A 14,320-nucleotide genomic window follows, 5' to 3' on the forward strand; every position below is an offset into this window, starting at 1 on the left:
TCTATATGGCTTGGACATTCCATCCAATTTAACATATGCAATAGAATTAGTTAAACATCAGTGAGGCTCTTAGATTTGGCAAGGTGACAATGTACAACACATCTCCAGAAGTTGTCAGCGCTGACGTGTTGACAATTGACTATGCACAAATTTACCATGTGTGACAAGTTCTCTGCAGACCTATTTATCTGCCCTTGCTGAGTCGACTCATGTTTAAATGTGTACCTATACTACTGAACCTGTTCCAGTTCAGCTGGCTAACTTGGTTGTGAGGTTGTCATTTACAGTGTCAGAAGGTCCATATGTCTGTACATCTGTTGTGTATATGTGTAATTGTCTCAAACAATATGTGTAGGAATGTGCATTTTCAATATTGTCACATCAATATGTGTTCTTAGCACAGTCCACTTGCTTAATGGTAGTGGGCAATGTCAGAGCAGGAGTGACGTGAGATATTGGTACTGTCTCAATGATTCCATGTCACCTTCATTAGAATCATCATCTTCATGCTATGTGTCTCATAGGGGGTCATTCTGACCCGGGAGCACCGCCAACAGCCTGGCGGTGCCCCTTAGGGCATTCTGACCGCGGCGCTTTGGCCGCGGTCAGTGCAGAAAAACCGGCGGTCTCCTGCCGGTTTTCCGCTGCCCGTCAGAATCCTCCAAGGCGGCGCAGCATGCTGCGCCGCCTTGGGGATTCTGACACCCCCTACCACCATCCTGTTCCTGGCGGTTCGGCCGCCAGGAACAGGATGGCGGTAGGGGGTGTCGCGGGGCCCCTGGGGGCCCCTGCAGTGCCCATGCCAATGGCATGGGCACTGCAGGGGCCCCCGTAAGAGGGCCCCGCTTGTATTTCACTGTCTGCATAGCAGACAGTGAAATACGCGACGGGTGCAGTAGCACCCGTCGCACCTTCCCACTCCGCCGGCTCGATTACGAGCCGGCTTCATGGTGGGAAGGTCGTTTTCCCCTGGGCTGGCGGGCGGCCTTTTGAAGGCCGCCCGCCAGCCCAGGGGAAAACTCAAAATACCCGCCGCGGTCTTCCGACCGCGTTACGGTATTTTGGCAGCTCCCGCCGGGCTCGCGGTGACCGCACCCGGCGGGAGTCAGAATGACCCCCATAGTGTTTGAACTGCAGCGCAACACATTCCACACCCCTTACACAGTACCTATTGCTTGGAAGGGTGTTTGATTGAGTGTTATTGATGTGATATTGAAAGATTAATCTTCCAAGTTGTACTGCCAGTTAAGTCCATGTCATTGTCATTGCGTTGTTTTAAATTGGTCCCTTGTGTCTCTGGAGTGGCATCTGTTGTTATTTGGATCTGTCATTTGTCCATAGGTGTTTATCCAAATGGGTCAGGATATCACACATGCCTAGCAGTGTCACAACCTCAGTGTGTTCCTGGCCACGTGTCAATGTAGTGGTGTGTGTGTTGTGTGTCCTACAGGGTTGCTGTGCAGTGTGTATATAAGTAGGTTTCTGTACTTACCAACAAGTAGGCAATTTCCATATTGTCCATCCTGGAAGTGTTGATTCATGGTGCAGTGACGGAAGATGAATCATGTACACTCCCAGGATACTTTGCCACGATGTTAGCGAACAATCCCCGGTGATCGAAAATGGTCTGCACATTGATGGAGTGTGTGTGCTTCCTGTTGCGGTATAGATGATCGGTTGCAGCAGGTGGCACAATGCGTACATGTGTGCAGTCAATGGCACCAAGCACCTGTGGGAAGCCATTGATTTGGTAGAAGCCCTGTTTGGTCTCCTGCTGCTTCTGTTGTGTATTGGGGAAGCTGATGTGGCAGGGTGTGAGGGAGATGATGGCACCCAGTGCCTTGGGTAGGAAGGTAGAGAATGAGGGCTGTGAGATCCCGGCAACCAGGGCACCAGTGGTTTGAAAGAAGCCACTTGCCAACATGTGGATTACAGCTAGCAGATTGGTTTCTGGTGGAATGGTGTGTGGTGTCTGCAAGCTGGGTGCCAACTCTGGCTCAATGTTGCGCAGCAGCTGCTGAATGGCTTGCCAGTTGAGTCTGTACCTCTGGATGATGTCTTGTTGCAGAGTCCCAGAAGGGTTGTCCTGGTGCGGAATATCTCTCCTGCCTTCTGCGTTGCCTTTGGGGTCCCTGCTGGTGTTGTAGAAGCTGCTGTTGTTGGTCCTGTGCTCTGCGTCGGCGTGTATGCTGGATGAAAAGCACCTCTATGTCTTCCTTTTGGAGCTCTGCTGTTGCTTCTGTGTGTTTTCCTTAAGTACTGGTGTGTTTGCCCAATTTTAACGCCTGCCCGGGCCCTGGAGTAATTTTTTATGCAAATCGGGCTGTGCGTCATTTTCCGACTCCGCCTCCCGGCTGTGCGGGATTTTTACGCGGTAGCATGAATATGGCGCACGGGTGTTTAAGTCATTTTTGGGACGGTAACGCCTACCTTGCATGCCATTAACACAAGGCGGTTTCCTGCATCCAGAAAATTATGCACACGGCGGACTTTTGGTGTTCGTGGGCTGGGGCTTCATTGTATAAATATGGTGCACTGTTTGCGCTGAATGTGCGTAAAAAAAAATTACGCTCATTCGACGCAAACACAGTATAAATATGCCCCTTAGTCTTAGTTATGAATTTATTAAAGCACTTCCCAGATAGCAAAGGAAAGCACACAAAAATATGAACATGAGCATTTAACTTGAATGCAGAAAAACACTCACAGCAGTTAAAAATGATAGACAGACAATGTGCAATGCAGCAACAATGAATATATGCAGTGAATATATGTATGTATATATATATATATATTTACATATATATATATATACATATATATATATATATATGTATATATACATATGCAGTCAAGCTAAATAATTAAGAATGAAAATGCATCACCATGGGGGTTGAATTCTTCAGCTTTGCCAACATCAAGTTGAGGAACCCTGGACGGCTGAGCTAGGAGGTCTACCCAACATGGGACCCTGAACTGTGCATCCACGTTCAGGTGAGCTCCTCCTATCTCAGGGGCACGTTTACCCACCTTATATACCTTAAAAAAACTCAAGAGGAAGATTCTGTCAATCTCCCTCTCCTTTTGATTATGAAATTCAAGTGTTGGCTGTACTCGGTCTGTGTCAAAAACACACAAGGAACGGGCTCTGCCCAAGTGCACATTCCAGAGACAATGGAGCTGTACTTTTCCTTGATGAAAACATTCCCAGGGTGAGACTCTCTTATCACATCTAACTTCCACAACCCCAATGTTATGTTCCTGCACGGTGTAACCCTGTGCTCATGAGAAAAAGCTCAAACATGTTCTTTGTGGAAAACAAGCTTGGTATGAAAAAAGCCTGCACCACCGCTGTGACAACACATGAAGCTAAGCACAAAGATGGAGACAGTCGATAAAATGGAGTCTGTAGTCAAATACAGATAGATACTATTACAAGCAGTCAGGATTATCTCAAAGGCAATGTGTAAAGTATTTCTACCAACACACACAGTAACACAGAGAAAACACCACAAAAGGACTCCACAAAAGTTTAGAAAAATAGCAACATTTTAATCTAAATCAAAGAAGACTAAAACAACATATTCAACATATACAAGCAAAGATATGAATTTTTAAAGTAAAAAGAGTCTTAATACATAGAACTCAATGGATGCATTGTTTTTTCACAAAGTACCTGGTACGCATCAAAAATAAAGCAGCACGGGCTGGCAGGCATCAATAAAGCAAGCAATGCATAGATTCTTTACTCGCAAGTGAGGCGATGCACCGATTCTTTCTCTGCCGGGCAAGCAATGCGTCAATTCTTCCCTCGCAGGGAAGAGATGTGTCGATTTCCAGACTGGCAGCCTCCATTCTGTGCGGTGATGTTGCAGGTTTTGACGCCCATGACAATACATGGAAAATCCAGATGCACAGCAGCGATTAATCCACGCTGAGCTGGTGATGCGTCAATGTTACTGGCGATGCATCTATTTTTCAGCTGCATGGCAGGCACTGAGTAGATTTTTCTGCCACTCGGCTCCAGTGCGTGGATTTTCTCCTTGGGTTACCAGCTTCTCCTTTCAGGGACCCAAGGACTGGATGTGGCATCACCTGGCAGGGTAGGGATTGCAGCAAGAGAGCCCAAGTGCTAGCAGATGAAGTCTTTGATGTTCCTGGGAGTTAGGAACAGGGGGCAAGCTCAGTCCAAGCCCTTGGAGAATCTTCACAAGCAGGATACTCAGCAAAGTCTAGTCTTTGTCCTCTTGAAGGCAGAAGCAGCAACTGCAGGCCCACACAGCAAAGCACTCATAGCAAAGGGCTGTTCTCCAGCTCTTCTCCTTGGCAGAGGTTCCTCTTGATCCAGAAGTATTCTGAAAGTCTGGGGTTTTGATTCCACTACTTATACTCATTTTTACCTTTGAAGAAGGTAAACTTCAAAGGAAATTTTCTGTTGTTCACAAGACCCTGCCTTGCCCAGGCTTGGCCCCAGACACACACTAGGGGGCTGGAGAATACATTGTGTGAGGACAGACACAGCCCTTTCAGATGTGTCAGCTCTTCCCTCCCCACTCTTGCCCTGGAGGCTTATGAGGATATGCAGGACACTCCTCAGCTCCCTTTGTGTCACTGTCTAAAGGGAATTCACAAACTGCTTAACTGTCAGTCTAACCCAGACGTGGATTCCACAGGCAGGCAGAATGGTTAAACAAGAACATGCCCCTTTCTAAAAGTGGCATTTTCAAGCGGACCATCTGAAAGCCAACTCTACCAAAAGATGTATTTTAAAATTGTGAGTTCAGAGACCCCAAAGTCCAGGTCTGCATCTGCTCCCAATGGGAAACTGCACTTAAAAGATATTTAAAGGCAGTCCCCATGTTAACCTATGGAAGAAATAGGCTTTGCAATAGTGAAAAGCGATTTTGGCAGCGTTTCACTATCAGGACATGTAAAACACACCAGTACATGCCCTACCTTTTAAATACACTGCACCCTGCCCCTGGGGCTACCTACGGCCTAACGTAGGGTTGACTGATATGCAGTAAATGGGGAGGTTTGGTCCTGGCAAGTGGGCACACTTGACGGTTTGAATTGGCAGAGCAAGACTTCACAGACAGACACTGAAGTGGCAGGTCTGAGACATGTTTACACGGCTACTCATATGGGTGGCACAATCAGTGCTGCAGGACCATAGTAGCATTTGATTTACAGGCCTTGGACACCTCTAGTGCACTTTACTAGTGACTTGCCATTAAATCAAATATGCCAATCAGTTACACCCAATCATAATCACTATTTATACAGGGAGCACTTGCACTTTAGCACTGGTCAGATGTAGTAAAGTTCGCAGAGTACAAAAAATCAGCAAAAAAAAGTCCAGCACACAGTCAAAAATACAGGAAGCAGAGGCAAAAAGGCAGGGGAGACCGCATCTATGATGCCAGGTCTAACATGTGTCCCCCCCAGCTGAAAGTTGGGATTACTACCCAACCTCATGGGAGTTCTCATCACTAAGGCAGAAGAATCTGGACAGATCATCAGTGTTGGCGTCTTCTGCACCAGGGCAGTGTTCCACCATAAAGTCCATTCCCTGTATGGAAATGTACCACCGCAGCAGTTTTGGGTTCTCAACCCTCATCTGCATTAACCATCTGAGGGTCCTGTTGTCTGTCTGAACCTGCAAGTGAGTCCCAAACAAGTAGGGTCTTAGCTTCTTCAGTGCCCAGACCACAGCAAAAGATTCTCTCTGAATTACACTCCACTTTTGTTCCTGGGGAACCTCCTACTAATGAAGCATATAGGCTGTGCTAGAACTGCCATCACACCATGCTCTGAAGCATTAGTCTGCACAACAAATTCCTTGGAGAAGTCGGGTGCCTGCAGCATGGGTGCCGTGCACATGTCTGTCTTCAGGGCATCGAAAGCAGTCTGACAAGCCTCAGTCCAGATCTCTTTCTTGGGCTGCTTCCTGGAAGTCAGCTCTGTCAAGGGGGCAAAAATGGTAGAATACCCATTGACAAACCTCCTGTAGTACCCAATGAGACCCAAGAAGACTCTCACCTCTGTCCGGGTCTTGGCAGGTTCCCAAGCCAGAATGGCAAAGATTTCAGGTTGTAGGGGGGCCACCTGCCAACTCCCCACCTGGTGTCCCAGGTAAACCACAGATCCCTGCCCCATTTGGAACTTACTAGCCTTAATAGTGAGGCCTGCCTTCTATAGGGCCTTCAACACTTCACAAAGTAGTTGTTCCTCCTGGCTGGAGATGAACACTGCAATGTCATCCAGGTAGGTGGCACTGAAATACTCCAGCCCAGCCAAAACCTTTAAAAGTTAACAGGGACATTTTTCAACCCAAAGGGCATGACCATGAACTGGTAGTGCCCCTTTGGTGTTGAAAATGCTGACCTCTCTTTAAACCCCTGGGTCAAGACAATGTGCCAGTACCCAGATGTTAAGTTAAACTTGCTGAGGAACTTGGCAGCTCCTAATCCATCTATGAGCTCATCAGCTTTGGGGATGGGGTGAGCGTCAGTCTTAGTGATGGCATTGAGTCCACAGTAATCTACACAGAACCTAAGTTCAGTAGTGGCACCCGGGGCAGCAGCCTTTGGAACCAAGACCACAGGGCTGGTCCAAGGACTGCTGGAGAACTCTGTCACCCCTAATAGTAGCATCTTGGAAACCTCATCCTTGATGCTGGCTCTAATCTTGTCAGTCAACTTGTTGCTCTTATGCTCCACAGATGGACTGTCCCCAGTGTCCACATCATGTGTACACAAATGAGTGACCCCGGAGGTGAAGGAAAACAGAGAGACAAACTGCCCCAGTTACTGGCCACAGTCCCCCTGCTGTTCCAGGGTCAGTGTGGGAGAGAGGTTCACACCCTCCACAGGCCCATCTTTGTCTTGGGCAAACAAGAGGTCAGGAAGAGGTTCACTCTCCTCCTCCACCCCATCATCTGTTGCCAACAGCATGGTCAGTTCAGACCTCTCAAAATGTGGTTTGAGACGGTTCATGTGTATGACCCTCAAAAGGTTCCTGGGAGACTGCAAGTTCACCAGATAGGTGACATCACCCTTGTGCTCCATCACCTCAAAAGAACCAGTCCACTTGTCCTGGGGAGCACAAGGCTCCTCTGGCGCCATGACCCACACTTTCTTGCCTGGCTGAACCTCAACCAGAGTGGCATTCTGGTCGAATCACCATTTCATGTCCTCCTGGCTGGCTTTTCGGTTCACCTGAGCGAGCTTTCTGAAGCGAGCAGTCTGGTTTTTAAAGGCCAGCACGTGGCAAAACAGGTCCTGGGAGGCCCTGCTGGGAGCTTTCTCCCAGCCCTCTTTCATCAGACTCAGAGGTCCCCTTACAGGGTGGCCATAAAGCAGCTCAAATGGGCTAAAGCCAAGCCCCTTCTGTGGTACCTCCCTGTATGCAAAGAGAAGGCATGGCAACAGGACATACCACTTATGCCTTATGTGTTCTGATAGACCCATAATCACGCCTTTCAGGGCGCAGTTAAACCTTTCAACCAACCCATTTCATTGAGGGAAAGGAGTGATGAACTTGTATGTTACCCCACACTCCTTCCACAGAGATTTCATATATAGGTAGATATTACGTTGGTACAATGGTCAGATACAACCTCCTTGGGGAACCCTATGTGGGTAAAAATCTCAATCAATGCCCGGCCCACCACGGGGCTGTCACTTACCTCAGAAGGATGGCCTCTGGGTATTGGGTGGCATGGTTCACCAAGACCAGGATAAACCTGTTGCCCATGGCTGTCTTGGGGTCCAGAGGCCCCACAATGTAATTTCCAACCATCTCAAAAGGGGTTCTGACAACAGAGAATAGTTGGAGGGGAGCCTTGCATCTCCCCCCACTTTTGCCACTTGCCTTGCAAGTCTGGCAAGACCTACAGTAAGTGTCAGAGTGCCTGCACTTTTGGGGCCAGTAAAGGTGGATGACAACCCTCCCAAGAGTTTTGTCCTGCCCCAAATGACCCGCCAAAGGCTCATCATGAGCCAGTCCCAGCAGGAAGGTTCTGAAGCACTCGGCAACCACCAGCACACGGGCTGCCCCAGACTCAGCAACCTAAGGCTCACTATACAGGAGACCATCCTCCTAGTAAATTCAGTGTGATACAGACTTCTTGACAGATGCCTGGCGTGCAGCCTTTCGCTGCAGACCCTCAAGAGAAGGGAATGACTTCTGTGCCTCACAGAACTCTTCCCTGGTGGGAGAGCCTTCCTAGTGCCAATGAGTCAGCTTAGGCACCTCCCCTAGTTCAGCCACCTGTTCCCCTGTAGGCTGTGGGGTGTCCCCCTCAGGTTCAGCCTCGTCCCAGACCATGGAAACATCTAGGGGGGGGTGGCGTGCCCATTGCCCTTCCTCTTCCTGGCAGGCACCTGGGCCAATCTTTCCTGCTCCAGGGCCTCCTGATCACCCTGACTGGCTGCCATAGACTAGGTGGTCATGCATGCCCACCCTGGCAGACCCAATATATCCAAGTGTGCCCGGCATTCCACCTCACTCCAAGGGGAATCCTCCAGGCTAGTAGCTAGCACACAATCAACAGGCATGGTTGGAATCACAGCTACCCTCGGGAACCTGAGACCACCCCCATTCAAAGAGAACCTGCACCACCTTACACAGGCACTCTGTGTTGTTTACACCAACTACTTGGTGAAATACATTAGGGACCACTTACTCTTCAGACACCAGGTGACACTTGACAGTAGCCACACTGGCACCAGTGTCTCTCAAAGCCTCCACCCTCTGTCCATTGATGGTCACCCACTGCCTGTACTTCTTATTGTTCTCAGGCACGAGGGTCCTCTGAACCATCTCACTGTTCTCTAGTGAGACAAGGGGCATCTCAGGTGGCTTCCATCCTTTTCCTGGAACCTCCTCCCCAAGCGCTATACAGGTCAAACCCTGTGAGTGTGCACCAGTGGGTGCCGGTGTCTACTTGGGACACTTGGGATACCCCCTCATTTGATCACATGCATAGCACTTATGCGACCCCTCTTAGCAGGCTTCCCTGTAGAGATCCATGGCTTTTTCTCACCTGGGGGATAGGAATCCTTACCATGGGAACTAGGTTGGGGCCTTTTAGAGAACTCCCCCTGTCTACCCCTGTTCCCCACTTCTTCTGATGAGGACTCTGGCAACCCTTGGTGGAGTCTCCCCCATACATCTTTTGGACCCTGGTGCTCTCCCACCGGTCCGCTTCCTGGGCAAGGTTCCTGGGGTCAGTCAGCTTGCTGTCAATTAGGTGCTGGCGCAGCTCTGTAAAACAAAGACTATACAAGTGCTCTCATGCAATCAAATTATAGAGCCCCTCATAAGTTGTTACCTTACTGCCGTTCACTCAACCATCCAGTGCTCTGCAAAAAAAAAAAATCAACACATTCTAACCAAGTTTTAGAATCCCCCTGCTTGTAAGACTTGAATTTCGACTTGTACTGCTTTGGAGTTAGACCATACTTAGTGAGTGGGAGGTCATTCATGGTAGAGTAGGAGAGCCCCTGTGGATCCCCTAGGGTGATCAAGGTGTCCCTCCCTTCTACCTCAAAGTGCTTTCACAGATCCGCCCCCTAGTGTACCTCAGGGACCAGGTTCATGTGAAGAGCTGACTCATACCTCTTAGACCACAAGTGTATGTCATCCTCCCTCATGTAATTTTTTACCAGATCTTTAGGAATGTGCACTCTTTTCTCAGGCTGCACTGGGGTACTTCGGCCACCATCTGTGCTGGACCTTCCCTTCAGATCCAGCTTCTTTAAGCTCAGCTAATGAGCTAACAATATTTTTCTCTCCTCAATGGCCATTGGCATTTTCTTTGCTTCTGCTTCTCTGTACAGTCTAGCCAATTCCACCTTGTGGTACTCAAGCTCTAAATGATGCTTTTCCTCAGCTTGTCTGTCCCTCAGATCATCTGGGGTCAGACCTTTAGAAGAAACACTGCTGTCTGCCCTAAATGCCCTCCCTCCAGGCAGGTCCAGATTTTCCACCAAATCACCACGCATGCTTTGAACTTCCGCATCCACAGCCATATTCTAGTCTGCTCTGTGCCCTTCAGACCTTTTGCAGCTCATCCTTCTCAGTGGAGACACAGATTGGGCATTGGAACCCTTTACAAAATTGCTTGTGCTGGGCCACTGTGTAATTCTCCAATTTCTTCAGCTCAAACACCACTTTTGCCACAGCTGCTGATGGCTCCCCAGGCTGAGACATCTTTGTGGACAAGTTTCAATAAAGGTGCAAATTCTGAAAAGGCAGAGAGATCTCAAAAAGGACAAAAAAGAAAAGCAAAAGAAATCCAAGAGAAAAACAGTATGTGGCTGTGTAATAGTTTGCAATAAAACAATAGTGTACACTAATCACTGTATGTCAAGTACAAATACAAGTCCTATCCCCACTGCTGATCAGCATTGTTAGAAATGGGGTCTCTAGTTGGCAGTCAGTATACACCCTGTAAACTTCGGGATCTTCACTCTAGTCAAGGTAATAGAGATACTCAGCTCAGATAACCCCTGCACACTCCCTTTGCAGCTTAGCACAACCAGTCACGCTTATCTCAAAGGCAATGTGTAAAGTATTTCTACCAACACACACAGAAACACAGTGAAAAAAACACAAAAGGACTCCACACCAGTTTAGAAAAGTATCCAATATTTATATAAATCAAACAAAACGACAATAATCCAACATACACAAGAAAATATATGAATTTTTTAAAGTAAAAAGAGTCTTAATCCATAGAAATCAATGGATGCAGTGTTTTAGCACAAAGTAACTGTATGTGTCAAAAATAAAGCTGCACGGGCGGGCAGGCGTGTGTCTGAAAAGCAAGTTATGCGTCAATTCCTAACTCGCAAGTGAGGTAGTGTGTCGATTCTTTCTCAGCCGGGCAGGCAATGCATTGATTCTTTCCTTGCAGGGAAAAGATGCGTTAATTTACAGGCAAGCAGCCTCAAGTTGGTGTGGTGAGGTTACAGGTTTTGACACCCAGGCATGTTGCATAGAAAATCCAGACGCACGGCATCAATGAATCTGTGCTGAGCTGGTGATGCGTCAATTTTACAGACAACACATAATTTTTTTAGCTGAGGTGCTGCATTGGCTTTTCTGCCACTCGCCTCCGGGGCGTGGATTTTCTCCTTGGTTTTATCAGCTTCTCCGTTCAAGGACCCAGTGACTGGATGTGGCATCACTTGGCAGGGTAGGGGTCTCAACAAGAGAGCCCAGGTGCTGGCAGATAAAGGCCCTCATTACGACCCTTGCGGTAGATGATAAAGTGGTGGTAATACCGCCAACAGGCTGGTGGTAACTACCGCCTAATTATGACAATGGCAGTGATATCTCCGATAGACAACCAATGTACCACACCGACCGCCAGGGCAGAAACAACAGACACCACGGTGGTAGCCGCCTACAGCCAGACGGAAGACAAAGTTCCGCCCACCATATTATGACACGCCAAACCGCCACGTTTTCTGGGGCGGTACCAATGCCATAAAAAGCCTGGCGGAAACAAAGCTCAGAAGAGAAAGGACTCACCATTGGAGACACAGGGAAGAACCGCGCCGCCATGGAACCAGAAATGCAAGTTTTTCCGATGATCTTCTATGTTATGCTCCACCACGAACACCAACGCCGGCAAAGACGACGCCGTGAGTACTGCTGCCTATCACACAAGGGGGGTGAGGAAAATGACAGTGGCACACACACGACCAACACACATCCCACACACACACACACCATACACACAACCAGCTGCACAAGAAAGCAATTTATCCCCGTAAATCAGCTAAATAATGAAAGGACAACAGGAATTGACTAAAGTGATTGTAATAAGATCAACATCAAAAATAATAAGTCAATTTAACAATGCAACAGATATGTACAAATGTACAAAAAAGGGACACTGCCCAGTCCACAGTCAACAGGAGCCACATGGCCACAGGGCAAAGTCCAAGACTCCACTCAATCCCTGCACCAATATGGAGGGAACACTGCAGGGGCATCAGCTGGCAAATAGGCAGGCACCTCAGGGGGAGGGGGGCACCTCAGCCTGATGTGCATACAAAACCACTGGTTCTGTAGGGGCAGCATGCCCTGTGCTTGGTCCTACGGAGTGCAAGGCCACAGTCTCTCAAGTGGGTGAATACCCCACTGGTTCTGGAGGGGGCAACATGCCCTGTGCTTGGTCCTGGGGAGTGCAAGGCCACAGTCTCTCAGGTGGGTGACTTGACCACTGGTCCTGGAGGGGGCAACATGCCCTGTGCTTGGCCCTGGGGAGTGATGGGCCACAGTCTCTTGAATGGGTGACTTGCCCACTGGTTTTGGAGGGGGCAACATGCCCTGTGCTTGGTCCTGGGGAGAGCAAGGCCACAGTCTCTCAGGTGGGTTACTTGCCCACTGGTTCTGGAGGGGGCAACATGCCCTGTGCTTGGTCCTGGGGAGTGCCAGGCCACAGTCTCTCGAGTGGGTGACTTGCCCGCTGGTTCTGGTGGGGGCAGGCTGCACAGCAGCCATGGAGGCTGGATCATATGGCGTCCGCCTGCAGTGACGGCTGCACTGTGGTGGTGGTAGTGGAGGCTCCTGCTCCACCCCTGCAACCTCAGATGGCTGCACTGTGGTGGTGGTAGTGGGAGGTTCCTGCCCAGCCCCTGCACCCTTCGATGGCTGCACTGTGGTGGTGATAGTGGGAGGCTCCTGCCCAGTCCCTGCACCTTTCGACGGCTGTGCTGTGGTGGTGGTAGTGGGAGGCTCCTGCCCAGCCCCTGCAGTCTCCGATGGCTGCACTGTGGTGGTGATAGTGGGAGGCTCCTACCCAGCCCCTGCACCCTCTGACAGCTGCACTATGGTGGTGGTAGTGGGAAGCTCCAGCCCAGCCCCTGCACCCTCCGATGGCTACACTATGGTGATGGTAGTGGGAGGCCCTTGTTCAGCCCCTGCACCCACTGACGGCTGCGCAACCACAGCTGGCGGTGGGGGCTCTGTGGCAGCTGCTGGTGCAGGCTTCTGCCCATACTTGCTGGTTAGTGCAGGCTCCTTCCCCTTCTTGCTGGCTGGTGCAGGCCCCTTCCCCTTTTTTCTGGCTGGTGTAGGCTCCTTCCCCTTTTTGTTGGCTGATGCAGGCTCCTTCCCCTTCTTGCTGGCTGGTGCAGACTCCTCCCCTTCTTGCTGGCTGGTGCAGGCTCCTTCCCCTTCCTGCTGGCTGGTGCAGGCTCCTTCCCCTTCAGTAATTGTGGCCTTGAATCCTTTCCACCATGATTAGGTGCTGAAGAAACTGGGCCCGTGGACTGTTTGGCTGAGGTACTTGGCTGGGTTCTTGATACCCTGGCCATATGTGCAGGACAGGGGGGAGGGGTAGGGAAGAGGTCAATGGTAGAAAGGAAAAGCTTTTTAGGGACATTGTGGTAGGAGGAGGGAGAAGTAATGGGAGTGGAGGATGAGGGAGTGGTTGTTGGAGGTGTTTGTCTGTTGTATTTGGGTGCAGGTGCATGGGTTGTATGCGGTTGTGAGGTGGTTGGCTGTTGGGTGTCTGAGTGCTTGCGTTTGTGTTCTTTAGGGGGGACAGACACGGTGGGAGAGGACACAGGGGGACGTGTGCATGGATGTTGTAGTGGTGTCTGCCAGTGAGGTGTGTGTTCTGCTTGGTGTGGTGATGATGCAGGTAGTGGGAGGTGAAGGAGGAGGGGAGGGGGAGACAGTGGAAGTAGTGGATGTTTGTTGTGTCTGCAAATGAATGGTGTTTGTGTGAGTGCCTGTGGGATGAAGTGTGGTGCTTATGTTTGCCTGTGACACTCTTGGCTCTTGTCCTGTGTGCATGCTCGTCTGGCTGTGTGCTTGGGATGGGTTGGGGTAGAGGTGAATGGGACTGGGAAGTGCTAGTTGGAGGGGGACGGTTGAAACTGGGACAATGGCCGCCATCAGAGAGGAGGGCCGAGCCTGGATCAATCTCTGTTGGGCCGTTAATCCACTGTGAATGCCCTCTAGGAATGCATTAGTTTGCTGCATCTGGGCTGATAGCCCCTGGATGGTTGATTGCCCTACAGAGATGGATCTCAGGAGGTCAATACTCTCCCCACTCAGGGCAGCAGGGCTCATAGGGCCTGAGGTGCCTGGGGAGAAGGAGATGCCCACCCTCTTGGGTGAGTGGTCACGGGCAACTCACTGAGGGGCTGCCGGGAGGACGGTGCTGGTATAGGGGGTTGTGGCTGTACCTGTAGCTTGGGTGGTTACAGAGGTGTCCGCCACCACCAGGGAGCTCTCATCAGAGGAGTTATCAGAGTCTGTATTGTCCCCTTCAGTCTCTGCCATGGTGCTC

General features: G+C 49.9%; 1 protein-coding gene across 1 annotated transcript; it reads right to left on the reverse strand.

Moving 5' to 3' along the window:
* Positions 1-5,733: 5,733 nt before the first annotated feature.
* LOC138287213 (uncharacterized) lies at positions 5,734-6,159 on the reverse strand. The gene has a single exon (XM_069227571.1). It carries the CDS (start codon positions 6,157-6,159, stop codon positions 5,734-5,736), a length of 426 nt encoding a protein of 141 aa, XP_069083672.1.
* Positions 6,160-14,320: the final 8,161 nt, after the last annotated feature.

The sequence above is a fragment of the Pleurodeles waltl genome, chromosome 4_1 (genome assembly GCF_031143425.1).
Source record: "Pleurodeles waltl isolate 20211129_DDA chromosome 4_1, aPleWal1.hap1.20221129, whole genome shotgun sequence".
Lineage (NCBI taxonomy): Eukaryota > Metazoa > Chordata > Amphibia > Caudata > Salamandridae > Pleurodeles > Pleurodeles waltl.